This window comes from Phalacrocorax aristotelis, chromosome W, assembly GCF_949628215.1.
Source record: "Phalacrocorax aristotelis chromosome W, bGulAri2.1, whole genome shotgun sequence".
NCBI classification, from domain to species: Eukaryota; Metazoa; Chordata; class Aves; order Suliformes; family Phalacrocoracidae; genus Phalacrocorax; species Phalacrocorax aristotelis.
In genome coordinates this window covers 6,196,250-6,223,965 of record NC_134310.1, presented here as the reverse complement: position 1 = coordinate 6,223,965, position 27,716 = coordinate 6,196,250, and the positions used below count along the sequence as shown (strand labels likewise).

The 27,716-nt window shown below is 56.6% G+C and overlaps 1 protein-coding gene across 4 annotated transcripts; it reads right to left on the bottom strand.

Moving 5' to 3' along the window:
• Positions 1 to 1,575: 1,575 nt before the first annotated feature.
• On the bottom strand, positions 1,576 to 27,304 carry ZBTB7A (zinc finger and BTB domain containing 7A). 4 transcript variants are annotated; one of them, XM_075076750.1, is made up of 3 exons: positions 27,144 to 27,304; positions 11,071 to 12,245; positions 1,576 to 3,417 (listed from the first exon to the last, which is right to left on the bottom strand). In XM_075076750.1, the coding sequence occupies exons 2-3, from the start codon at positions 12,228 to 12,230 to the stop codon at positions 2,964 to 2,966; spliced, it is 1,614 nt and encodes a 537-aa protein (XP_074932851.1). In that variant the 5' UTR covers positions 12,231 to 12,245; positions 27,144 to 27,304; the 3' UTR covers positions 1,576 to 2,963. The 4 variants fall into 4 exon arrangements, with proteins under 4 accessions (XP_074932851.1, XP_074932849.1, XP_074932848.1 ...); XM_075076748.1 differs by lacking the exon at positions 27,144 to 27,304 and adding an exon at positions 25,746 to 26,272; XM_075076747.1 differs by lacking the exon at positions 27,144 to 27,304 and adding an exon at positions 25,216 to 25,698.
• Between the last annotated feature and the right edge of the window lie 412 nt (positions 27,305 to 27,716).

Genomic DNA, 27,716 nt, shown 5'->3' with positions numbered 1-27,716 from the left:
ACGGGGACGAACCGGGGGGTTTCGGGGGGGGGGGGGGGGTGTTGGGTTTTATTTTCTCTTTTTTGCTGTTTCTATTTTTTTTTTTTTTTTAGTGCAAACTCAAACTTGTGCTAAGTGTTGCCAGGGAGGGCCGGGGGCGGGGGGGGGGGGGGGGCTGTCGCAGCCGTGGGGACACTCGTGCCATGGGGAATCCTGAGACCGACTCGCTCTCCGCTTACTTTTTGTGCCATTTTCTCAATTTTTTTTCCTTTTTTGTTTTTCCCCCTCGTTCTTCTCCCCCCCTTTTTTCCTCCCCTCTTCTCCTGCCCCCACTTATTTCTTTTTCCCCTCTTTTCTCACACTTTTTCCCCACGGGCAGCAGGGGTGGAGGAGGCTGGGGCGGGGATTTAATTCCCCATGTCCCACAGAGCGCCCCCCCCCCCCCCCAAACTTCCCACGGCTCCTTCAGGGCTTGGGATTGGGGAGGGGGGGAGAAAAGCAGCAGCGAGGACCTGGGGGAGGAGGGGGGGCCCCAGAAAAACCGGGAATAAAAATTAACACAAACTAGAAAAGAGATACCACAACGCCGATTACAATAAAGAACCTCAAGTAAGTGTCTATTTACAAATCCACGCTTGATATTTTTCGTTTTGCATATGCCAGACGTAGCCAGTGTTAGCAGAGGTTCAGCCCGGCTGGGGCCTCGGCCCGGGGGGGGGGGGGGGTTTCTGCTGCCCCCCCCCAGCGCAGAGCCCCCGGGGCCGGCCGGGAGCCGGGTCCCTCCGGCACCTTCCCGGGAGGATCCGAATTTGCCTGCCCGGGGAGGGAGCGGGGGGGGGATGCAAAGGCCGTGGGGAGCGTCACGGCCCGCCCCATTCCGGGGTGGGGGGAGATGGGAGAGACGTCTGGACTAGCACTGGCTAGAAAACATCGGAGGAAAAAAAAAAAAAAAAAAAAAAAATATATATAAATTTGAAAAAAAATTAATAATAAAGGGTGTGGGGAGAAATGAACAATACAGAAAACCAAAACCCATGATTCCTGCCTAAAATTCAAGCTTCTGGGGTTTTTTTTTTGATTTGTTTTTTCATTCGTGAAGTGCAACGACTTCGAGGGTCTGGTGTCGGGGCATGTCACAGAACCTAATTAGCATCGTTCCTCCCATCGGACACCTTGCGGCTTTTATCACTCCATGAAATATAACTTGGATTCTGCCTACGCTTTTTTTTTTTAAATATATATATATATATATATACACATTTTTCTTACAAAAATAAATTTAGGATTTTTTTTTTTAATAATATTTTTTTTCCGTAGAAGTTGGTTTTGACTTGTAAACATGTTTTGCTTTTGCTTTTTAAATTAAGATAAAGTGATCTCAAAGTACCCGTTCCATCGCAAAGTGCTAAGACTTCTTTGTTTGTTTTTTTTTTATTTTTATCATTTTTTTATTTTTTTTTTTATTGCTTTTTCTGCATTAAATAAACATCCATCTCTCCCCCAGCCCCACCACTCAGCCCTCCCCCCCAGCACACACGCCCCTCTCACTCCCTCTCCAAAATACATTCGGCCAAACCTGCTCTTGCTTTGAGAGTAAAAACAAAACACCAAAAGAAAAAAAAAAAAACAAAAAAAAAAAAAGGAAGAGAATCTGAAAAGTGCTTTCAAAATAAAAGGGCTTAAAATCTCTTTGTCATTTAAAAATGTGCATTTAGAAAACAGGTGACCAGCTGAAAGGTGCCTTTTCTTATCATCCTCTGCTAACCCGAGGGTTATATACCCGCCTCTAGAGCCATAGAGCATCTCTCTCTCTATATATATATTTTTTTGGGGAATGGGGCTGGGGGGGCTGGGGGAGCTGGGGCTGCGGCAGCTCGCCTCCCACCTTGCCCAAAGGCCTCCTGCTCCTTTAAGGGAGACCTCAAATAACCTTTTAAAAAAGGAATTTGCCATTTTTAGGTGCTTTCAGGGCCTGTGGGAACACTGCCACTGACCCGGTGCCTAAAATATCCCGGGAGGGGGGCAGAGGGGTTGCACCCCCCCAGCCCCAGCCCTGTATTTTGCCGGGGCAGCGGGCACTGGCGAGGGGCTGGTGGGGTCCGTGCTGTGCCAGGTCGGGCTCAGCGCCGTCCCGGGACCAGCCGGGCACCCCGGGACGGGGACGGACGCGGGGACGGACACGCCCTCGGCCGGCGTTATCCGCTGGCGGTGGCACGGCTCCGGCTGAGCCCGTGTCCCCGGGTGTCCCCGGCCCTGGGCCTCCGACGCCCACTGCCACCAACAACCCTGCAAAATCCTGGTCGTCCACTCACGTTTAGGCCATTTTCTACACCCAGCCACTGCCGTCGGCTCCCCTCGCTGGCAAATCCAGCTTCGCGCTGGGGCTGGTGCGAAGGACCCGCACCCCCTACCCCAAACATCTGACCCCGATCTCCCTGGAAGGAGCCGTCTCCGCCCTGGGACGCAGCAACGGCCGAGCATCTCGCGCCGCTGGAGCGTTAACTTCCCCAAAAGCAGAGGGGGGAAGGCTGGCCCCGCTCGCCAGCCCTCCGAGGCACCGTGTACCGCCCGCCCTGAAAGAGCCCTTCCGCTCCTACCACTTTTTTTTTTTCCCTATTTTTGCCTTTTTTTTTTCTTAAATAGATCTCTCTGTGAAATAGGTTTTTGTTTTTTGTTTTTTGTTTTTTAACGTGTGTTTGGACACAAAATAAAGCTTTGGATTTACATGGAAGCTCTTTTCCATGTGACAGAGCCGCTTTCCATCTCTACCCCGTGCTTCCTAGCATCTGCCTTTCCATGAAAAGGTCCTTGGCTACTGAGGGATCCTCGGGGGAGCCCTGCTTACGATGGGAAGATTGGAAACATAATATATATATATATTTTTTTTCTGTTTTTTTTTTTTAAAAAAGGGAGAGAAACATCTTTAAAGAGAAAAATCGGAGGAAAAGTACTAACTAGATTTTGTGACACTTTGTTTTTTTGGTTTAGGAGAGTCCTTGCGTGTTACCCTCAGACGACCCTCCTGCTACATTCAATCCTGATGCTTCATTATTTGAATTATCCTCAAAGTGCTGCTGCTCCTGGCCGTTCCTCTGCAGGGTGTCCTCTGATTCTTGACTCTCCCCTCCGGCTTGAAAACTTCCATCTTCGGGGTTCCCTGTAGGGGTGGTAGGCAGACCCCCAGCATCTCTCACCCGGGGTTTACGGCCCCTCTTGGATGGAATACCATTGCATCCATCTTTTTTAAGGTGCCTGTGCAAGTGGTCGGAGCGGACGAAAGTCTTGAAGCAGCTGTCGCACTGGTAGGGCCGCAGGCCGGTGTGGACGCGCATGTGGTTCTTCAAGTCGTAGTTGTGAGCGAAAGCGGCGCCGCATTGCTGGCACAAGTACGGCTTCTCCCCTGTGTGTTTCCTCATGTGAACCTTCAGCTTGTCCTGCCTGCGGGGGAGAGAAAGGACAGCGAGGGGGGGCACGTCAGTCTGCGGGTCTGCCTTCATCCCTCCGACCCGGTACAGGCTCAGCACCAGTACAGTGCCGAGCATCGCCCAGTACCGGCTCAGCACCGGTTGGGGCCGAGCATCGCCCAGTACAGGCTCAGCACCAGTACAGTGCCGAGCATCGCCCAGTACAGGCTCAGCACCAGTACAGTGCCGAGCATCGCCCAGTACAGGCTCAGCACCAGTACGGTGCCGAGCATCGCCCAGTACAGGCTCAGCACCAGTTGGGGCCGAGCATCGCCCAGTACCGGCTCAGCACCAGTACGGTGCCGAGCATCGCCCAGTACAGGCTCAGCACCAGTTGGGGCCGAGCATCGCCCAGTACCGGCTCAGCACCAGTACGGTGCCGAGCATCGCCCAGTACAGGCTCAGCACCAGTACGGTGCCGAGCATCACCCAGTACAGGCTCAGCACCGGTTGGGGCCAAGCATCACCCAGTACCGGCTCAGCACCAGTACGGTGCCGAGCATCACCCAGTACAGGCTCAGCACTGGTTGGGGCCCAGCATCGCCCAGTACCGGCTCAGCACCAGTACGGTGCCGAGCATCACCCAGTACAGGCTCAGCACCAGTTGGGGCCAAGCATCGCCCAGTACCGGCTCAGCACCAGTACGGTGCCGAGCATCACCCAGTACAGGCTCAGCACTGGTTGGGGCCCAGCATCGCCCAGTACCGGCTCAGCACCGGTTGGGGCCGAGCATCGCCCAGTACCGGCTCAGCACCAGTACAGTGCCGAGCATCGCCCAGTACCGGCTCAGCACCAGTTGGGGCCGAGCATCGCCCAGTACCGGCTCAGCACCAGTACGGTGCCGAGCATTACCCAGTACCGGCTCAGCACCGGTTGGGGCCAAGCATCGCCCAGTACCGGCTCAGCACCAGTACAGTGCCGAGCATCACCCAGTACCGGCTCAGCACCGGTTGGGGCCGAGCATCGCCCAGTACCGGCTCAGCACCAGTACAGTGCCGAGCATCGCCCAGTACCGGCTCAGCACCAGTACGGTGCCGAGCATTACCCAGTACAGGCTCAGCACCAGTACGGTGCCGAGCATTACCCAGTACAGGCTCAGCACCAGTACGGTGCCGAGCATTACCCAGTACAGGCTCAGCACCAGTACGGTGCCGAGCATCACCCAGTACCGGCTCAGCACCGGTTGGGGCCAAGCATCGCCCAGTACCGGCTCAGCACCAGTACGGTGCCGAGCATCACCCAGTACCGGCTCAGCACCGGTTGGGGCCAAGCATCGCCCAGTACCGGCTCAGCACCAGTACAGTGCCGAGCATCACCCAGTACCGGCTCGGCACCGGTTGGGGCCCAGCATCGCCCAGTACTGGCTCAGCACCAGTACGGTGCCGAGCATCACCCAGTACAGGCTCAGCACCAGTACGGTGCCGAGCATCACCCAGTACAGGCTCAGCACCAGTACGGTGCCGAGCATCACCCAGTACAGGCTCAGCACCGGTTGGGGCCCAGCATCACCCAGTACCGGCTCAGCACCAGTTGGGGCCGAGCATCACCCAGTACAGGCTCAGCACCGGTTGGGGCCCAGCATCGCCCAGTACCGGCTCAGCACCAGTACGGTGCCGAGCATCACCCAGTACAGGCTCAGCACCGGTTGGGGCCAAGCATCGCCCAGTACAGGCTCAGCACCAGTACGGTGCCGAGCATCACCCAGTACAGGCTCGGCACCGGTTGGGGCCCAGCATCGCCCAGTACCGGCTCAGCACCAGTACGGTGCCGAGCATCACCCAGTACAGGCTCAGCACTGGTTGGGGCCCAGCATCGCCCAGTACCGGCTCAGCACCGGTTGGGGCCAAGCATCGCCCAGTACCGGCTCAGCACCAGTACGGTGCCAAGCATCGCCCAGTACCGGCTCAGCACCGGTTGGGGCCGAGCATCGCCCAGTACCGGCTCAGCACCAGTACGGTGCCGAGCATCACCCAGTACAGGCTCAGCACCGGTTGGGGCCAAGCATCGCCCAGTACCGGCTCAGCACCAGTACGGTGCCGAGCATCACCCAGTACAGGCTCAGCACCGGTTGGGGCCAAGCATCGCCCAGTACCGGCTCAGCACCAGTACGGTGCCGAGCATCGCCCAGTACCGGCTCAGCACCGGTTGGGGCCCAGCATCGCCCAGTACCGGCTCAGCACCAGTACGGTGCCGAGCATCGCCCAGTACCAGCTCAGCACCGGTTGGGGCCAAGCATCGCCCAGTACCGGCTCAGCACCAGTACAGTGCCGAGCATCGCCCAGTACAGGCTCGGCACCGGTTGGGGCCCAGCATCGCCCAGTACCGGCTCAGCACCAGTACGGTGCCGAGCATCGCCCAGTACAGGCTCAGCACCAGTACGGTGCCAAGCATCACCCAGTACCGGCTCGGCACCGGTTGGGGCCAAGCATCGCCCAGTACAGGCTCAGCACCAGTACGGTGCCGAGCATCACCCAGTACCGGCTCGGCACCGGTTGGGGCCCAGCATCGCCCAGTACCGGCTCAGCACCAGTACAGTGCCGAGCATCACCCAGTACAGGCTCAGCACCGGTTGGGGCCGAGCATCGCCCAGTACCGGCTCAGCACCAGTACGGTGCCGAGCATCGCCCAGTACCGGCTCAGCACCGGTTGGGGCCGAGCATCGCCCAGTACAGGCTCAGCACCGGTTGGGGCCAAGCATCGCCCAGTACCGGCTCAGCACCAGTACGGTGCCGAGCATCGCCCAGTACCGGCTCAGCACCGGTTGGGGCCGAGCATCGCCCAGTACAGGCTCAGCACCGGTTGGGGCCAAGCATCGCCCAGTACAGGCTCAGCACCAGCACGGTGCCGAGCATCACCCAGTACCGGCTCAGCACCGGTTGGGGCCCAGCATCGCCCAGTACCGGCTCAGCACCGGTTGGGGCTGAGCATCGCCCAGTACCGGCTCAGCACCAGTACAGTGCCGAGCATCGCCCAGTACCGGCTCAGCACCGGTTGGGGCCGAGCATCGCCCAGTACAGGCTCAGCACCAGTACGGTGCCGAGCATCGCCCAGTACCGGCTCAGCACCGGTTGGGGCCGAGCATCGCCCAGTACAGGCTCAGCACCGGTTGGGGCCAAGCATCGCCCAGTACCGGCTCAGCACCAGTACGGTGCCGAGCATCGCCCAGTACCGGCTCAGCACCGGTTGGGGCCGAGCATCGCCCAGTACAGGCTCAGCACCGGTTGGGGCCAAGCATCGCCCAGTACAGGCTCAGCACCAGCACGGTGCCGAGCATCACCCAGTACCGGCTCAGCACCGGTTGGGGCCCAGCATCGCCCAGTACCGGCTCAGCACCGGTTGGGGCTGAGCATCGCCCAGTACCGGCTCAGCACCAGTACAGTGCCGAGCATCGCCCAGTACCGGCTCGGCACCGGTTGGGGCCCAGCATCGCCCAGTACCGGCTCAGCACCGGTTGGGGCCGAGCATCGCCCAGTACCGGCTCAGCACCAGTACAGTGCCGAGCATCGCCCAGTACCGGCTCAGCACCGGTTGGGGCCGAGCATCGCCCAGTACAGGCTCAGCACCAGTACGGTGCCGAGCATCGCCCAGTACCGGCTCAGCACCGGTTGGGGCCGAGCATCGCCCAGTACAGGCTCAGCACCGGTTGGGGCCAAGCATCGCCCAGTACAGGCTCAGCACCAGCACGGTGCCGAGCATCACCCAGTACCGGCTCAGCACCGGTTGGGGCCCAGCATCGCCCAGTACCGGCTCAGCACCGGTTGGGGCTGAGCATCGCCCAGTACCGGCTCAGCACCAGTACAGTGCCGAGCATCGCCCAGTACCGGCTCGGCACCGGTTGGGGCCCAGCATCGCCCAGTACCGGCTCAGCACCGGTTGGGGCCGAGCATCGCCCAGTACCGGCTCAGCACCAGCTGGGGCCAAGCATCGCCCAGTACCGGGCTGAGTATTGCCTGGTACAGGCTGAGCATCGCCCAGTATGGGGCTGTGCATCACCTGGTACAGTGCCAAGCACTGTATGGGGCTGAGTATTGCCCGGTAGGGGGCTGAGCATTGGTACAGGGCCAAGCATCACCCATTACGGGACTGAGCCTCAGTATGGGGCCAGGTATTGCCTGGTATGGGGCTGAGCATCGGTACTGGGCTGAGCACAGAATCATAGAATCACAGAATGGCTTGGGTTGGAAGGGGCCTTTAGAGCCCATCTAGTCCATCTCCCTGCAGTGAGCAGGGACATCTTCAGCTAGATCAGGTCGCTCAGAGCCCCGTCCTGCCTGACCTGGAACATTTACAGTGATGGGGCATCTCCCACCTCCCTGGGTAACCTGTGCTGGTGTTTCACCACCCTCAGAGTAAAAAATTCTTTCCTTATATCCAGTCTAAATCTCCCCTCCTTTAGTTCTAAACCATCACCACTTGTCCTGTCAAAACAGGCCTTGCTAAAGAGGTTATCCCCATCCTTCCTATAGCCCCCCTTTACGCACTGGAAGGCCGCAATAAGGTCTCTCCACAGCCTTATCTTCCCCAGGCTCAACAACCCCAGCTCTCTCAGCCTGTCCTCGTAGGAGAGGTGCTCCAGCCCTCCGGTCACCCAGTATAGGGCCAAGTATCACTCAGTACAGGGCTGAGCACTGGTGTGGGGCTGAGTATCGGTACAGGGTCAAGCATAGCCCAGTATGGGGCTGAGGACTGCCCGGCGCGGGGTCGGCTGGTCCCTGGCAGGGCCCATGCTGCCGCAGCCGCTGCTTGCCGGAGCTAGGGGAGGGCAGTTGCAGCAGCCGGGCCGGGGGCCAACAAAGCCACGTGAGCCACAGCGTCTCGCTTCTTCCTGGAGGAATAAAAAAGATCAGGCACGAAGCGCGTGGCAGGGCAGCGCAGGCAGCGAGGAGAACCGTCCCTGCCCGGGCAGAGGGCAAGGGAACCACTCGCCTCTTGCCAAGCGGGTCCAGCCGCATCCCTCTCTGCTCTCCTGTATGGAAAAGGCAAGCCCCAGCTCCACATGCCCCAGCAGAGCACAGACACCCTGTCTTCACCCGTGGGGGGAAATTCTGGCAGCACAAGGCGCCAAAAAGTCCTAAACCTTCAGTGAAGGATCAGAACACACAGGATGGGTCCTCCCCCGGTATTAACACAGCTCCCAAAGGGGCTGGGAAGGCGGGTCTTGCTTAAAGTGGTACAGAGCAGCACATCAGAACACCTTTTTTTAAAAAGAAATCTTTACAATTTATAAAATTTTATAAATATTTCTGTTTTGTAAGATTCACTCTGCCTTCCTTTCAGAAGATTAGAGCGCCATCACCACTCCTCCCCTGCAAACGCAGAGGAACCAGGAAGCACGAGTGAAAATCAGCGTAAACCAACGGGCTCCGGTCCCCACCCAGCAAGGGGGTGGCAGGGAAGCACCCCGTGTGAAACAGTCCCGGCTCGTCCTCCTGCCTTTAACCCAAAAGCTCCTCCAAGAGCTGGGACTGCTCCTCTCCAAGCAGGCTCCCCATGCCCAGGCCGCCCCAGCCCGCTGCGATACACTGCCTTTTTAATGGCACAGGGAAGAGATTTGTTTTCAAGCAATGCACTGTCACCCAGTGGGACGGGGAAGAAGAGCAGGGTGAAGGAACGCAAAAGAAAAATAAAATCATGGGGGAAATGCAGATGATGGAGTGGTTGGTCAGGTTTGCACCCATTTTTACATTGGGAGCCTCTGAGAGAAGGTTTTGAGCACAGCCCAGGTGCTGGGGGAGAAGCAGCAAAAAGCAACTCCTTGACACCACCGCCGAAAACAACCCAGAGCAGATGAGACCCAGGCTGGCAGCTTGAATTTATAACGCTCTGCCATAGCCCTGGGCAGGTCGTGCTGGGGGGACGAGGCTGGTGCACCCCCAGGGAGGCAGCCACGGGCACAGGGAGCTGGAAACCAGCTGCGATTTTGGGCAGCAGCCTCAAGGGAGATTCTCCACAGCCAGTGTGAACACTGTGCGTCAGAGCAGGAGCAGCAGCTGGATGCTGTGGGGTGAGACACAAGATGGAGCCCAGGGCTGGTGGGCAGCAAGGCCAGTAGCAGCTCCCTGTCCCTGTCTGGACTTCTCTGGGATGTGTTTTGGCTGGAAAATAGCATGGCCCTGGCGTATTATGAAACGGCCTTGTTTATAGGGGCTGGGATAAGGACAGAGTTTCTACCCTGTTCTCTGCAGTGCCCAGCCCTCCCGGGAGCCCACAGGGACAGGTCCCCATCCAAAACCCACAGGAGGAGGGTGAGATTGAGAAGCGATGAGGTGGCACTGCCCCACCGACCTCCTCTTCCCCCAAAAAACCACCGTGCCTCCCCTCACCTCTACCCCAGTGTCAATGGCTGCCAGCGACTCCATGGCGTTTCCGCATCCTTGGGCTCCCAGCCGCACGAGGACCTTGGACCGCTGGGGTGTGGCGGCAGGATTTGCACAGGGGTGTGTGTGCAGGGGCCCCTGGCACACATGGAGAAGATCCGGCATGGGGCAGGGAGGCATGGCCTTGCAGGGCCCAGCCATGCAGGGCTGGGTGCTGGGGGAGCGGCGGAGGGTTGGCATCCTGCCCCCACCATTATCTGCATTCCTCAGCTACCCAACATGGGGCTGGGTGCGGCCCCGGTCACGGGGCCGGGGGGATGGCAGCATTGTGGGGCAGGACACGGCCTCCTGCTCATGGCCCAGCACCACCGGCTTCACCTGCCATGTCCACGGGCTGCCCACAGCAGGGAGCAGCCCCAAAGACCCTGCCCCACCACGGAAGAGGCTCCTGGGAAGCAAAGCAGTCGGCACTTGCCAAGCTGGGAGTATTTCAGCAGGCAGGGCAGGCAGACTGGCTCCTCTGCCAGGCAGCCCACACAGTCCCTCGGCAGGGCCGGGGGGACTGTGGTGGGACCCCCGCCCCGGCTCAGCCATCACAGCCACAGAGACCAAAGAGAGGAGGCGGTGCTGGGATGCGTGGACTCGAATGAACCAGAGGAATCCAAACAATATCCCCTTTCTTCAGTGTTCCCGTGGCAGAGGGAAGGAGCAGAGGAACCCTGATTAGAAATAGCGCCGAGTCGAACGCCCCTGGGGAGCTGAACCGAGGCACCGGGGTTTGTGTGTTGTTCAGGGTGGCCATTGCTCAGCCCGCTATGGTTCACCAAGGAAGGACATGAGCCATGCGGGGTTCAGCCTCTTCCCAACCCAACTACCAGCCACCGGCACTTCAGTCACCTGATGGAGCCATTTCTAAACGACTCACCAGCTCTCGCCTCAACCCCGGGCTCCTTGGCCACAGTAGAAATACCAAGGGCTGCAGCTCTGTTTCATCAACCACGTTATTTGGCCTCCGCAGAAGCCTGGGTCTGGCCAAGTTTCCAGCAGAGCTCAGCAATTCAGGACACCGGGATGGTGTGGCACTGGCTATCGAGACAGGCCCCTGGAGATCTCCCAAGGGTCAGACACCCAAATTGCTCATTTCTCTGGAAAACTCTGGCCTTCATATTCAACTTGCATGTTAAGATGGGAATCAGTTGAGCAGGCGAGATAAAATTGCACAAGACCAGCCCTGCAACAGCCCCTGGGGAAAGCCAAGAGCCGGTTTTGTGTGACAGTCCCCCCTCCTCCAGCATCCGCCCGCTCCTTACCTGGTGAATCGGACTTTGCAGATGTCGCACTCGTAGGGCTTCTCCCCAGTGTGGGTGCGGATGTGGCGCGGCAGCTTGCCAGCCCCCTGGATCACCTTCTCGCAGATGGGGCACTTTTGGAATGCTTTTGCCCTGATCTTCTTCTCCACCTTCTGGGACCAGGACGGATAGACATCGCCCTCGTTCGAACTGCCGAAATATTTCAAGTAATAATCCATGACCCCATCGTCATCCTTTCGGTCATCGTCCTCGAGCTGTCTCCCCACGGAATTGATCACTTGCTGCAGCACCCTCGCATCATCCTCTGCCTCCGCTCCAGGAGGAACGAAGCTGGGGGAGTCACCGGCTTCCTGCTGGTCCAGAGGCCCCCCTGGGGTCCCCTCCTCTTCTCCCGGTGTGGGTAGGCCACGGCCGCTGTAATGTCCATTCTGAGAAGGTGAAAACAAGGAGCCAGGAGCCACCTCCTCCTCCTCTCTGTCCAGCCACATGGCTGGGTTGCTGTCAGGATCACAGTCATTCACCTTTGGTCTTTCGTTTACGGGGGCTTGCGAGTAGAAGTCTATGCCATTGCAGTCCGGCTCCTCCTCCTCCTCTTGGCCTCGGAAGTTCAGTCTCTGAAGGTCTCTCAACTCTGGGTTGGTCCACGGAAAGCTGCCTTGGTGGCCATTGACGGGGTTGCTCTGGAAGAACTCCAGGTACTCTTTTGCTCTGAGATGGTTCCTTTGATCAATTTGATCTACTGTATCCATCTGGTCATTTTTGGCCAGAATCTTCCTGTCCAGGAGATCCGTGCAAACATCCCTTACCGCTGGGATCTCCAGCAGAGTGGCGGCATTGAGGATGTCATTGACATTTGAAGTGCTGACAGTAAGGGTCGCGGTGTAAGCGAACTCCAGCAGAGCTGACAAGGCATCTGCACTCACAAAGTCTATCTCATACACGTTTTGCTGGTCCACCACTAACCCTGAGGTGAAGAGCTTCTTGAAGTACTGGCTGCAGGCCGCCAGGACGGAGCGGTGGGTGGGGAACTCCTGGCCTTCCACCAAGATGACCACGTCGCACAACAGCCCGTTGTTTCTCTGCTCATTCAGACTGCTGAGGATGTCGGTGCTGTGATCGGGGAACGGGATCCCTATGGGGCCGTCCACACCACCCGCCATCTTCGATGCAAAAGGCTACGAGAGAAGGAGGAAAGCGCAATGAGTCACAGGGGCCTTGGCTGCTCGGAGGCATCGGCGTCGCACAGGCAAACGACGCAGAGCTGCCCCTTGGCAGGTACCTGCCCGCTGATGCCAGTATGCGCTGCAGCAAGCGCTAGCTATCCACTTGCGTGCCCCTCTGCACCTCTCCACATCGCTGTCAAGTCCACCGTCCTGCCTGGCATTTAAGACATGCCTCCATCAGGAGGTGAGGACGGGCCTGTGCTTACCTTCACTCTGGGAAGGAGGAGGAGAAACACAGCCCAGGTGCTCTCAGAGTCTGGAAGAACAGCTGAATTAGCACGATCTGGGCCAGAGCTAGCAAGCCTTGGCAAGGACCAGGGTTAATACAGCCAGACAGCATCTGGTCTGAGCTGGCAGGCATGCCTAGCGTTGGGCTAGAGCAGCTTGAGCCTCACCAGCAGATCCCAGTCCACCTCTGGGACTATTTCCCAATCCCACCACTTCTACTGGGAAGGTCCCCTGCCCACTCAGCCTCACTCTGCCCAGCCAAACTCCTGATACAATCACATAATCGCTGGGAAAACCATCCTTGCTGGTCATCCCTGGTCTCCCAGGGTCTGCAGACACTCTCAGGGAGATGCAGACAGGGTGCTAGCAGCAAGCACCCTTTGGAAAGGGCACAGCAGCAAGCTTGGCACTCGAGGGCACCGCTGTGCAGGAACAGGGGAGCACCAACCACCCCAGCCTGCTGCTAAGGGCATTTTACAAAGAACCGAGCTTAAACACTTAAACCCAAGGTACCCGCTGCACCTTTCCCAGGAATGGGAACCTCTGCAGCAGCTGGAGAGGAAAGGAGACTGTTGTCACGAAGCGCCGGCAGCAGACGTGGCACCAGTCCCCCATGTCTCAGAAAGGCTTCAGCAGAAGCAGCAGTTCTTTCCAATACTGAGGGTTTGTTTGGAAAAAAGATAAATAAATAACTCAGTCACTCCTGATGCGCTAGCACGGCAGAAACGGATCCACTTGACTTTAAATACATCCTCTCCTCAAAGGCTGAAAAAGCCAGAGCAAACCGAGCAGCCCAGTGCTGGCTCGCCTCTGTTTGGAAGGGATCTCCCTTTGCTGGGAGAGGTGCACCAAGGCTAGACACAGGCAAGAGCGAAACCTGCCCCAGGCAAGCCCCTTAACTTCCCCCAGGCCCAGCCTTCTCATGTCAAAACTGGGAATAAGGTTTCCCTCCTCTTCATCTCAAGCAGCAAACCCCTCTACTTGCAACAGAAATGCTGTCTGCCTATAAATCAGTATATTTGCTATAAATCAGTATATCACCCCAAGCCCTGGGTCTTTAAGAGCTAACACAACTAGCACTACATCCACACACAGATAATTTGGTTCATAAAAATACCTTGGCACAAGCATAAGTATCAAAGTCCTCAGTTTACAGATGGGGAAACTGAGGCACAGCGTAAAGCGGCCGGCCCCAGGCGACGGGGCGGGTGGGGGGGGGGGATGGATGAGTCAGGGGCACGTCCAGAACAGAAGTAATTATACAGGAAGCAACTCCCAGCACCGCATTAGAGCATGGGGATCCAGCAACCAGGTTGCAAAACAACACTCGCTTCCCGACACTATGCACACCCCCCACCCCCTGTTCCGGGCTTGCTAGCAGACTTCTCAGTAGTTCTTCATATTTTATTATTTTTAAAAAACTTCATTAATCTAAGGGGAAAAAAAGGAAATTTCTGCACTTTCTTGTTTTATACAAGGGAAACTCAGAAGAAGGTGGTTCTGAGTCTGTGAAACACCCATCTGAAGCAAACCCCTCAATATTAAACAACAGTAATGCATAAACCACCCTCAAGCTCATCACGCAATCGTGACGGGGGGTGAGGGTGGGAGGGAAGAACCAGCAGAGCCAGGCTGGATGCACGGGGAAGCTGGTGCAAGTCCTGCCACAAAGACCAAGCACCGAAGCAAGGCAGCTTCCCAAGATGCCCAGAGCAAGGGCGCCAACTCCAGACCTGCCCTCTGGGCTCCTGCAGTGGCAGGATTTGAACTTGAAGCTGTATTTCACAGGGTTTGATTTTTTTTTTAAATGAGAGGTCTTCGGTGGGGAGGAAAAGGTTGTTTGATGGCTGAGTGCAGCCTGGGTACCAAGAAAGGCAGCACCGCCCCGAATTCAGGCACCGGCTTTAGCTGTGACCTTGGGCAAGGTCACAGCATCTCTACATCCACAGGGGGTCCAAGGGACACCCCCCACCCCGGCCTCCCAAGCTACAGCAGGGGAGGCCTCTGCTGCCTCAGCATCGCTTGTCCCATTCCCACCAGGGCAGCCCCAGAACTCCCCGAAACCCCCTTGACCTGAGGCACCATGGCACACCGCTCCACAGAAAGGGGGTCTGACACCTCTGCCCACTCCCCAACACTTGTCACTTGGCCCTGAAAATTACATGAGAGCCCTCCCCACCACCACTTTCCTCTCTAGATTAGATGCTTTACAAAGCTTCCCCACCACCACCAAAGAGAATTTGAGCTGCGTGAAGCATTTTGAAGCTCCAGGCGATATTCTTCTGGGAAGCCAAGCTTCATCACCCACACAACCGGGCTTTGTCAGCTGCGGTGCCCGGCTCCGGGGACCGAGGGGGCCTGGGGGAACGAGTCAGGCCATGCAGGCAAGGTCACCCGCCCCCCCCAGTCAGGGGGCTGGGACAATCAGCCGGACAGTGTGGGAACGGCTGCAGGGTCATGAGACTGCCGAGCGCTGGCATGAAAAGTTGTACAACTTTGCAACTCATTCTCCTCGCACAACACGCCCTTTGTGTCCCTCATCTGCAGTGGCCGAGAACGTCGAGGGGCAAATGGGCTGCCCCCGAGCCCCCCAGGAATGGCCACGGCCAGAGACCACCAGGCTCCTCCTCTGAGCACTGCGGCCCAGCCCTTAAAAATCGCACCCTGTTCCCTTTTCAGAGGGCTGAACAGTCAAGAGTATTAAAGCCTGCGCAGAGAGAGGTGGCTCAGGGGATTAGTAACAAGAGACGGAGCCTTCCACCTTTACAGGTTCAAAAAAAGAACCCCACCAGGAGCAGGCACGGGGCACAATGCCATGTTGGAGGGCTGGGTGAGATCCACTTGGAAAGGAGCTCCTGACATCCAGGTGACAAGTGACAAAAGCCGCTGGCACGACCGCTGGATAGTCCCCTCCTTGGCAAGAATAAGGTCTGAATGGGCCACCAAGGGGGAGATTCAACTACTGACCTAAATTTCCCAGGCAGCCTTTTCTCTCTCCACACCCCCTGACTGCCGAAAAGGCATTATATGCTTGTTGTCCCAGACTGCACGTCTCTGCACGGTTGCAAAGATGCCACATTTCACCCCAAAGTGGCTGCATTTGAGAAGTTAGGAAATCACCCTCACGTATAACTCGTAGCAGCTGAGGGGCTCCGTCAACTTAAAATACGGTCCATTTGAAAGACAGAGTCTGCAACAATACCAGAGCTCTCAAATTTATTTACAAACCTTATTTACAAACCTGGTGTAAGACAATGCACATCCCTAACTGCTCAGCTAACTCTGTTCTTGTTGGTGCCGAGACCTTGCTGCATTTCCAAAGGATCAATGCAACCAAGCTCTGGCTACCCCTGGCTCCTCAGGTTGGCTCAACACAAACACAGCCTGATTCAAGCGGGGGGGGGGAAGTCCTTTTTTTGTGCAAGAAGTGCTGCTGAACACACATGCGAGCGAGGGAAGCCCCCCACCTCCCCGAGACCCTGCTCGTGGCAATCTCGGCTGTTCCACACCTGACTGGTTTCACACAGAGGCCGACTGCAGTCTGATGCTGCTCCTCAGCACTAAAAGGTTATTTTCTTAAGCTCAAGTTATCAACTTGCTCTTTTCAGACCTACCAGACGAACTGTAAAAGAGCAGAACAGAGTGTTAACCGAAACCCCTGAGCTTGCACTTTACTCACCTCGAGTCCAGCGGGACGACACCCTATCACTTTCCTACAGGAGTTCTGGAATTTGACATTTACATTCAAATGAGATGACCACATTAAGATGGGATCATCCAAAAGTGCTGACAAAACACTGCTTAATTACCAGTTTTCCACATAACCTCAGTGGGGTTTTGTTGGTTTTCTTTTTTTTTTTCTCCTCCTTTGGCTTCTTTGCATTGCTTTAAAATTTAGCTGGGCAAAGAGAGGAACCTGAGCAGCTTAGGAGGACTTTGAAATATGCAGGTGTCGGGTGGAAGAGCTAAGTCACAGCTGGTTAGCCAGTGGCAGCAAATGTTTTCAACATGCTCTTCATCCGGAAGAGATCCCAAATCAGTTTACAAAGGCAGGGCTCTCCCCTCCCGCAGAGGTGCCACCCACTCCAGCAGCACAGATGAGAAGCTTGAGCAACACTACGCACCCGCTCCAGGCAGAAAGGGAAAATTATCAGTGCCTTTTCCACTGAGCAAGAGGCAAAATGGCTTTAGGGCACTTCTACAATCCACAGTGCAAGGTTTCCTGGGAACAACTGCGTTCTGGGCTACAGCACGTGGTTACTTGGCCTCTTGCAGCTCAAGGTACCCAAGCAATGGAGATCACAAGTTGCTATGGCCAATTTCTTGGAGGAAACGCACATATGACGGTATCAGGGCAGACTTTGCGGCAGTGCTGCTGTGTGCTAGAAAATAATTATTAAAATAATGTTGCTATATATAAAAAAGGCCCCAAGTCAGTGGTTTTCTGCCCAAAGACCAAACATTATTTTAGCCCTCACTCACCACCGACTGGACAAATGGGCATTTTTCCCTATGAACAGCTCACCCCAATTATAGGTCACACAATGCAAGCCCTTGTCTCTCCATTTTATGTTTCAGGAGCGATCATCCCAGTTCCCCCCTTCTTTCTTCCAGCTGCATGGACACATCTGCAAGCCTGGATCCCTTGAGATAAAACACGGCTCTCCGGCCATTTGGAGCATGAGCCATCATCTCTGCTGACACCAAGCTCTGCAACATCCCACAGACAAGCCCAAGCAGGTCTCCCTCTGCCCAGGATCCACCCTGAACTATGCAGAGGCCTCGGGAAACACACCTAGCACGCAGCAGCATAAAGCCAAAAAGGTGGGAAGGTGGTAGGCAGGAGGAAATGAAGGAGGGTGTTTTGCCTGCTTGGGAGAAGTCACTATTTCAACCACTCTATGGTGCCATTAAAATTCAACTGCTCTCTAAAAGGAATGTGCTGTTGGCAGTTTAGTGCCAAACTATCTGAATTATGTGGACCTGCAAAACAGATGCATGTTCTTGAGAGGAAGACTCTGCACATCAACAGAAGCAAACTGCATTGTTTGAAAAAAAGAAAATAAAAACAATGCTGCCTTTTTTAAAAATCTAAATCGTCACCATTTCGATAATGCAACAGGAAGAAAGCTTTTGTGCTTAGCAGGTAATTTGAGTCATCAACAGCAAAAGGAGTGAATTCAAGCTCTCTCGTATCTTGACATCACATCTGGGATAAAACACCAGAGGACACACACGGCATGACCAAGATCACGCAGCTATTGAAGTGAATACATCAGAGCAGAACCAGCATCCTGCAAATATCTGTGGCCTCTTTATGGACAATATGGCTCTGTTTTCCACAAGCAGGCATCCTCTCCAGCCCCCTGTGAATGCCCGTCTGAAGGCACCGGCTCTGGGAAGCATCTTATTACCCAACAACTCTGCCACAACTCTCAATGAAGGGTCTCTGTTATCACAGCTCTAATCGCTGGATTCACGACATAGAGATTCATCTAAGGAACGAGACTGACCACATCATGTGGATTCAGTCAGCTCCTGGACAGGCACTGGGCTCCTGATCACACAACCAGATCAAATTACCCCTCTACTACTACCAAACTACTGAAAGCAGGGTGGTCGTTTTGTTCTGATCCTCCCCAAGACCAAAGCCTTCTGAGCATCCTGCTTCCATGTCTCAAATTTAACGTGAAGTGGAAAAACAACCGAGATGCTCTGACAATATCCAGCAAGTTAGCCCAGACTCCTCGGTTGCAGCAACCACCCTTCATTTCAGTCCAACTCGATGAACTCGCACCACTATCAGGTACGCAAAACAGCTGGGGCTTCCCTTGCCGCTGCCAGGTCTGACCTGCCAGGGAGGTTTGCCTCTCCCTACTGTCTAGAAATATATGCCTGGGCAGCATAGGAAGCTCCAGCACAGAGTCAACCCTCATTCTAGGACTGTTTCTTACCAAGCAGCTGCCCAGGTAAAAGAAAACCTACCCAAAACCTGCAAATACATCAACCGCCAATCCTTCAGCACAGATCAACACCACATCTCTCATCTTAGAGGGGCCAAAGCACTTTACAAGCCATATATCGACAGGGGAGAAACACCTAATACACCACAGAAACAACAACCTCTGGGGCAGAACTCAACGATTTAGCAGCAGAGGAGTTCAGGCAGGAAAGGAGAATCCCACATCCTGCTACCGCTGCCAAGGGAACTCTGGTAGGAAGAATACCGGGTAATTGCTCCCACTGAAGTTTGGACGGAGCGCTGGAATTGAACATCCCTCGCACCCTCAACGAGCATCATGGGAACTTTAATGACCACAAGTAATAAAGAACCTTGATTTTCCTTTGTATTAAAAAAATAATAATAATAACCACCCCTTCCCAGAGCAGAGCACCTCGGAGGTAGGAGCGGTGCCAAGAGCTGGCTTTGCCGTGGTGCTCTCCTCTCCTGGGGCTGGCCAAAAGCGGCAGATCTGCCGAGCCGGTGGAGCAAGGACAACCCTCCTCCCCCAGACACCAGCCAGCCATTTCCTCGCTCAGGAACGGCTGCATCCTGTGCTCATTCAGAGGAGCCTGCGTAGGTCTGATATATTTGGCAGAGCATCTAAATCGGGCTGGAAGAGCTGCATTGAAGAATTCGGATGAAGAAGTCCCAAGCCCACGTTACACCAGTGTTTCAGCTCGGATATCGAATCAAGCTACAAAGGGACGACCACCAAGCCTCTCATCAAGGTGATACATGGCCTAGCAGCTCCTGGATGGACAGGTTTTGGGGGTAATTCAGCAATGTCCCTGCTACCTCAGGCAAACCATGGCAGCCGATTGAAAGTATCCCTAAAAGACCAATCTAAATTTTATACCTCAACCCATTTATAATCTCTTCAGTATTCAAAACTGCCCCCCTCCCAGCCCTCACCGCTGTGTCAGCAGTGGGAAGAAGCGACAACTCGTGCCACACTAGAACCAAAGCAAGAGCAACTGGAACCAGGCTCCCGAATCCTGCCGGCAGCAGCAGGTTGCAAAGCAAGCGGCAGAAGAGATGGTGCGACCAGGACAGAGTAGGGAGATAACAACTACCCAGGTGGAGCTGGCCTCCGTGGTGCTGGTAATGAGACACTGGAGGACTGGGATTCCTCATCACGCTAGAGGAAATCATTAGGGACGCTGCTACAGAGCACACCAGGAAGAAAAGGCCTTCTTTTTCCAAAACTGCTTGAATTTAAGTGCTTCTCGCACGGTGCTCCAGAAGAGAAAGCACATGCCAGATGCAACTTTCTTCTAGTTGCATGGACAGCGAAAGGACAAGTGCCACCGAGGAAAGGGCTTACAACTACCAGCTTTAACACCAAGCCCAGGACCTGCCTGAGCAACTGACCCATCAGCAATCCCACCCGTTTCCTTCCTTGCCTTCCCCATGCAGGCTCCGTATTTTGATCCAAACCCTGACCTCTAAGCACAACCGCAACGTGGAGGGCGCTCCTACTGCTGACCAGGAGAATTAAACCAAAACCAGCAAAGGGAAAGTCACCTGCGGCAGCGCACAGGGCCCACTCCTGACATGTCCTGAGTGCTTGGGCACGGGGGGAAGCACTCTGCATCTGCCAGGACAAGGACAGTCTTTCACATAAACCTAATGGCCTTCACTGCACAGCAGAGACAGCGCTGCGCTATCTCTAAAGCAGCTGGTAGCTCACTTCCACATTAAGAAAACAGACGGGGGATGACCAAGCGTCACGCTCTGCGACGCCGCACATCCCTACCGACGTCTGTAACTGGGAAGGTATTTCCTTCCAGGGCACAGCACAGCCTCGCACAGCGCATGGGGAAGTTCGGTTTCCGTTGTAGCATCAACTACTGGCAAAAACCAGAAGTCAGCTTAGACCCCAACAGACAGCAGCGGTCCGCTCCCGCCTGCCACGTCACATGGCGAAGCACCGTGGCCCGGCCTCCACCAGACCTGTTATGGCACATCCGAAAGGCGGCAACGGCACAGTGCAGAGCCTCCACAACCTGCCGCCCCTCCAAAACCGTCCTGTGCCAGATCACCACGCGGCCCTTTTCACCGCTGACAGCAACAACCAGGACATACTAAAACTTCTCTTATGTTGCAAGGTTAGCTTGAACTGGTTACTCCACCCAGACCTCCTTGCCAATTTTCTCCTTTGTCATCAGAGACCGTATTTAATCCAGCAGGAATGTGCCTTGGTTCAAGCCCGTGTAGTCACAGACCCAAGGCCCGCACGTGTCCCTTGAACTTCTGTCCGTGCAGGGGTTTATTTTTGTGCCAGAAGCCCACCACCACTGGAACCATTGCTCTGCCTTGGGGTTTCTCAACACGATGGTCCCAATTCCATCACGAGGTCTTTGTGCATAAATCTCTCCACACTGAGAAGAAATGAGCCGCCATCCACCCGGGAGGCTGAGCGCTGCCCAGCGACCCTCGTGTCCTGCTGCAAAACCCGCCTTCGCTCCAGCAAGGCTACAGAGGAACTGCTCCCAGGCCTCCCTCCTTTCCTCAACCGAGCCACTGCAGCCTATGCACGCAGCCCTCAGCCGGCTGAAAATGTCCAAGCTTGGTTTACGGGGCCAGGAAGGCTGGCCACCCTTGCTTTAATGGAAGCTGCTTGTTTTGCTGCTGAAACAAACACTTCAAAAGCCAAGCCCAAGTGTGCCCACACGCCTGTTGCTGCAGCCCTCCGACAGGTTTTCTCCCACATAGCTCCGCTATTGCCGAAGAGCAACAGAGCAGCTCCCTGCAAAACCACAGCAGGGTTTTTGGGAGATCCTGCAGAACACTGAGCCCTCGCTATTCAGCCCCTAGTTCTCCTAATACTTCAGAAAGCCTTAGAAGTTACAAGCGGGGCGGGGGGGATGCACACACACCCCAAACAACCACAACCAAACAACCAAACACAAAACCTGAAACTCTGTGTGTTTCAATCCTGGCTAAAGGACCAGCTCTTGCCTAGAAGCACAGTGTCTACGGAAGAGGAAGGCTTCTTTTTCAGCTCAAAAGCCCCGGAAGCCTGGAGGCACCAAGATCCACACAGAAATAAGTTGCCAATATTTCCAAAAGGCGACATTCGGCCCCTTCACCAAAGGGAGCGACCAAAGACTTGTCACAAACAAACAAAGCTGCCGCCAGCTTTGACCCACCACTCAGCAAAGCGCGAGGGCTGAGCAGTGGCTGCGGGGCCACTGGCACATCCCAGCTGCTCAAGGGTGGATGAAAACAAGAGCTTTCGCGAGTCACATTTTTTTACACCTCCTCCCCTTCAGAGACCAGGCATGACCACAGACCAGCAAGAGGCTAAATCCCATGCTCCCCACTCCAGCTAACATCCTCCTAAGTCACCACTGGCATATTCCCCGAGAAAGGGCAACAGCACCTGCCCCCTTCACACCCTGTTCCCCCTCCCCTGTCACAGCTTATCTCAGTCTTCTAAACCAAGAGAACCGTAAAAACTGCTCAAATCTGAAATCTCCCCCCATTCCTGCAGCCACCCCCAGCGCCCATCTGTTTCCTGACCTGCTCCCCGCAAGCCCAGCTCTCCCAGCCCAGCTCCCTCCGAGCCCCAAAACCAACCCGTCCCTCTCCCACCCTGCAGCCATGTCACAGGTTCCCCTTCGCAGCCACCACGTCCTCCCCCTCTGACAAGCCTGACGTTTCCTGCCCCGCTCCCCCGCCTTCAGCGTTCAATGTCGGAGGTCTAGCGTTAATCGAATTGCCTCAAATGGCACCTCGAAGACTGGCTGCCTTTTTCACACCAGGAAAGGTGGGGAGGAAAAAAAGGAGAGAAGAAAAAAAAAAAAAAAGGTTGGATTTTACTGACAAAGCAGAGCGTTCCGGGCAGGACAGTCCCTTATCTAATTCCTAGTTTGTGGATAAACAGACAGCTCGTCTCGCTGTTCTCGACTCCACGCGACGTGCAAAAGCGAATCCTGAGAGCAAGCATGCCACATGCTTCATCCCCGGCAATGCTGTCCTTCCTCTTTTCCTTCCTCCTCAGCGCACGACCAGGCAGCACGGGGATGAGGGGAGGGAACGCTGAACCAGTACCGCATGTACTCTGCCTGTTGGGGCAAGAGGCTCCGAGTAACTAGAGAGCAGCAACCTGTAGCTACAAGCCTACCTTCAACGCCTGCCCAGCTCTGCGCTGGGTAGGCACTCAAGCAAACAAAAAAAACCCTAAACAAACAACAACAGAAAAAAAAGAAATCTACTTACTGGTTTCCAGTTTGTCAGTGGGAAATAAGTAGGTGCATGAACCAGGAAGGAAAGAGGGAGCACAACTGCCGTTTAACAGCAGGCAAGAGGGAGTTAAAATGCAGCGCTGGGACGCTTGGGAGCATCCTCTGCTGTGAAAAAAAAGCAGGGCAGCAGTCCCTCCCGCAGCAGGGAGAGGATCTCACGCAGTTTCAGATGGGCATTACAGAACTGCAGGGGTGGAAAACAGGAGGAAAACAGTCCCAAAGGTGCTAACCCTTCACAGGCAGGAAAACCACCCAGCAACTGCCAGCGCTGTGTGTTTCTGCCCTGGCCCCTGCGCTCCCAGCTTCAAGGGGATCAGCGAAAAGTATTTGAGACAGCAAGGCTGTCGTCAGGGAGATCGCGCTCCTGACAGTCCGGCTGTACACATTTTTTAAGGGGTCGTCGAAGCAAAGGCATCGGAAAGCCGCTGATTGCCAGGGGATCTGCAGCTCATCGCACCAACATGGCCTTGGCTCCCACCTGCAGCCACGGGGCAGCTCGCACCAGTTTCCAGTTTCTCACACCTTGTCACATTCAGAGAGGACACTGATCCCTATAGTTTCCTTCCACCTGCAGCCCGGGGCTGCTGCCCGAGATCTCACAGGAAGATTTACAAGTCCCTCAGACAGCCGGGTCTCTGCCGGGGGAAGGAGCTCCACCACGATTCGAGGCACAAAACGACTTTTGTTCTGTTTCCACCGTGGAAGTCGCGTCTGGACACTGCTACAGGAGCCAGCCATGAAACTGGGGAGGCAGAGAAACTGAAACTATGCGCAGAGGGAAGACGATATGGCCAGGGAGCTGGGCGAGAAACAATTGTCCCTGGATACTCGCAGAGGATCCTGACACTTGTCTGACCTCGTTTACTCCCGCTCTAACATCCTCCAGGAGCTCCTCCGGGACCGGCGGGATGCTCCAGGCACAGGTATTGGGAGGGACACATGGCTTGCGCCGATCGGGAGGCAGCACCGAACACAAACGTGCGCTAGTTTGGATCAAAGGGTCATGGGATTGGGTACAAATTCTTCTCCTCATCCTAGAGACTGTCTTTCTCCCTTTCCCCAAGTTTTGCTTGTCAAAGGGCTTTTAATTATAGATTGAAACCAGCCTCTTCAAATCTGAGGTTAAGGCTGGTTGAGAGCATAGTTAAGAGCAACTGGTTATTGCTTTGACTGTGCGAGATAGCGAGTAGGATTCTAATTGTTTGCCACAGAAGTCTTCTCTTTCAATAAACGCAGCATCCCGAGACTGGGAAAAAAAACCTCAAGTGTCAGTTTTAATCAAGATTAAACCACCATTCTCAAGCATTTAGGCTCTGTCTCAAATGTAGATCAGGAATTCTACAGGTCCTCCCAAAGTTTAGGCTGGACACCTGCGGGGAACTTGATTCTGCAGAGTTAAAACCCAGTGCCCAGGCAGCACTTTTATCCACCAAAGGAGGTCTCAAGTAAGACAGGCAGCGCAACTAAACCATTGCAGCACCTTGACAGAAGCATAAATTTCTTTCCTGATTTGCGTCCCATGCCGACATCCAGGTTCTCACGCCAGGAAAACAACTGTAATTTTCAGTTCTATTTAGAAGTCACAAAACACAAAGCAAACCCACCACATTCACCGTGCCAAATTAATTCCGCCCGGCCCAGCACCTCTACAAAGCAGAGCTCCTTATTAAGCCCACGATACAGCTAAAGATCGTCACCAGACCCGCTACCACAGATGCATATACGAGCAAAAAATAAATTTAAAAAAAAAAAGGCATAAGAAGGGTTGCAGATCAGCAGAAAATGAAGAACTACTACTTTCATTCACCACCAAATTTATTAAGAGCTCATGCCTTGCAAAACCCTCCCGAGTTACTAACGCAATTAGTGCTTGGTGGAAAAATCCCACCATCTCACCCATGTTTGGGTTGCGCCTCCTCACTCCCTCTTTCACCAGAACAAGCCTAAACAGGGGCCAGAATGAATATTAAACAAGAATGGCTCCTCTCTAATAAACTGCTCATTTTCTCTCTGTCTCTCTTTTTTTTTTATAGAAAGTTGTTTAAATACAACATCTCCGGCAAACCCTCAGAATTAAGGCAGCCCATCTCTTCCTGATCTGCCTCCAGAAGTGCCCACATACTGCAATTTCCAACCAGGACCAGCAGAAACATTCAGAAATAAAACATTTCCTTAAAAAAAGAAGAAAAAAAAAAAGAAACAAAACAAAACAAAAAAAACAAACCAAAAACCCAACACTTTTTAAAATGACGGGATGACCTTTTAGCTCGGCTGCTCACAACTCCAACCGTCATTAGGTTGTAAATTCTTCCAGGCACAGACCTTCTCTCCCCATGTCTATAAAGTACTTACATAATAAGTTATAGTTTCAATAGCCAAAACAATTAACAGTATGGGAAACGTGGCTGATCTTGAACTCAAACCAGCAGAAAACTCTTACCAAGAGTCCTTGAGCTGAGAGAAACTTTTGCTGCCCAGCCTCCTGCTGCCCTGCAAGAGGGTCTCGGGGCAGGTGGCTGAGAACACAGCAGAGCCACATGAGGTACGAGCGGTCACATTGGCTGCCGGTGCATGACAGGAACTCTTGTTTTCAATATATGAAGGCCGGGATTTGAAAGTTTTGGTATGAGGAAACGCCAGGTGCCGGGAGCCCCGCTCCGTGCGCGGGTCCGAGGGCTTTTCCCGCACTACTGAAACAACGCAAGCGACAAAGCCCTCTCCCCAGGCAGCACCCAGCTCTCCTCCAGCTTCAGACGACGGTCACCGCAGCTATCTGCCTGTGACTTTGTCTCCTGCCATCAGCCTCACAAACGCAGCGTTCCTAGGAAAGGCAGCAGTAACGTTCAGCTCTACCTCAGGAGCTCAGCACAGGAGCTTTGGGTACCCCAAGGCACCCCGATTCCCGACCCGCTGCCTCAAACTCAAGAGCCTTGAGACGGGGGACGCTGAAGACAAGGAAGCGTCACAAACCTGGCCGAGCAGAGAGGCCTCCCCTTTGCTGTCACCAAGGGATGTCGCCCCTCGCGTCAACCTCCGCGGCAGAGAGGCTTTACCCCGCTCGGCTCCCCCGGGGCAGCCCTCCTCTCCGCAGGGCCCAGCCGGCGGCTTTCAGGGCCCCACAACCACCGAGGCGGAGGGGGGTGGTGGTGGGATTATCGCTGCCAACCGCCGCCGGCTGCCCGACCTCCCTCTCCCCGCTCTGCGCAGGGGGTGAGTGCGGAGCCGGCAGGGGGAGATAAGGAAGCGGTGGGTGGGTGAGCGGGGGCGGGGGGATAAAAAAACAAACCCCAAACAAAGAATGCAGGGAGAGGCGGCGGGCCTGGCTGGCGCCCCTCAGGCCGGCTCCCCGCGGTGACGACCTTGGGGTGCTCAGGGACAGGAGGGGTGGCCGCGGCGTGGGAGGGAAACAGGGAGGGAAGGAGGGAGCGGCCCGGCGCCCCCGCACGGGTCGGCCTCGCCGCGGCCGGGCTGGCAGGACGCACGCCCCGGGGGACCCCACCCAGCAGCCGGCCCCCAGCGTCCCCCGTGCCTTCCCCCCCCCCCTTTCCCCCGGGCCGGGCCGCCCCCCGCCCCCCCCGCGGCGGGGCCCACAGGGAGCCTTGGCCGGGCGCCACGACCCCACCCCTTCCCCCGGGCGGGCCGCCGCCAATGGAGGCCGGGCGGGGGAGGGGGCGACCGAGGCGGGGTCCCGGCCCCGCGGCCGCCGCCCGGGCCTCCACCCCTACCCCTACCCCCACCCCCCCGCTGCGGGGCGGGGCGGTGCGGGCCGGGCGGCGGGGCCGGGGCCGGGGCGGGGGGCGCGGGCCCGCCCGAGGGGAGGCAGCGCAGGCCCCGCCGCGCCTGTCCTCGGCCACCCCGCACCCCGCGCGCCGCCCGCCATTGGACCCGAGAGGCGACGGGCGGGAACGCGGGGCGGAGGGGCGCGCCCCGATTGGCCCCGCCCGCTGCCCATCAGCACACCTCCCACTCGCCGAGCGTGTGGGGAACGACGGGAAACGTAGTCCGCGGGTCGCCCCGCACCTGCGGGGCGACGCGGGCGCGGGACTACAACTCCCAGGAGCCCCCGCGCCGCGCACCCCCCCACCCCTCACCCCCCCCCCCCCCGCCGGGCCCTTCCCCCCCCCCCTCCGCGACCCCCCCAGCACGGCCCGGCCAAGTACAACGTATGCAGGCCGGGGGGGGTGGGGGAGCTGCTCCGCACGGCCCGGCGCCCCCCCCGCCCCGCAACCCCCTCCCCGTCCCCACCCCCCCCCGCGCTGCCCTGGGCGAGGGGGGAGGGGGGGTCGGGCCTCTGATCCCCCCTCCGCCACCCCCCCCCCAGGGCCCGACCCCCGAACACCCCCACCCCGCACCCCCCCTCCCCCGTACCGGGCGGGGGCCGAGCGGTCCGAGCGAGCGGAGTGGGCCGCGCCGTGCCGAGCCGGGCCGGGCCGAGCCGTGCGGGCGGGCGGAGCAGGCTCTGGCCGCCCCGCGGGAGCTGCTCGCCGAGGCCCGTATGCGGCTCCTTCCTGCTCCGGCCGGGGCCGCCCCACTCTTAAAGGGGCCGCGCGCCGCCCCCCCCCCGCCCGCCCGCCGCCCCCCCGCGCCCGCCGCCTCGGGGCGCAGCCTCCCAGCCGGGGGGGGGCGCCCCCCGCAGCGCGCGGCTCCGCGCCGGGGGAGGGCGGGGGCACGGGGCCCCTTTAAGATCCCCCACAGCCCCCTCACTCATCCCCCTGCCCCACCCCACCGCCCGCGTGGGCCGCTCCCCGCAACACCCGGTCACCCCGCGTGTCTCCCCGGTCCCTCCCACTCCGTGTCAGGCCCCAGAGCACCTCCCCACGACCCTCAACCCACCCGTGTCACCCCCCCCCAACCCAAGCCCACCACATGGCACCCCCCAGGGCACCTCGCTGCGCCCCCAGCCCCACCCATCAGCCCGTGTTACCCCAGACCCCACTGCGT

Coding starts and splice junctions, on each gene's coding strand:
- ZBTB7A (XM_075076747.1), bottom strand. CDS start 25,314: ATGTGGCTCTGCTGTGTTCTCAGCCACCTGCCCCGAGACCCTCTTGCA. Junction 12,246..25,215: donor TCTCAGCTCAAGGACTCTTG/GTAAGAGTTTTC, acceptor CTTCTCTCGTAG/CCTTTTGCATCGAAGATGGC. Junction 3,418..11,070: donor TGCAAAGTCCGATTCACCAG/GTAAGGAGCGGG, acceptor TCTCCCCCGCAG/GCAGGACAAGCTGAAGGTTC.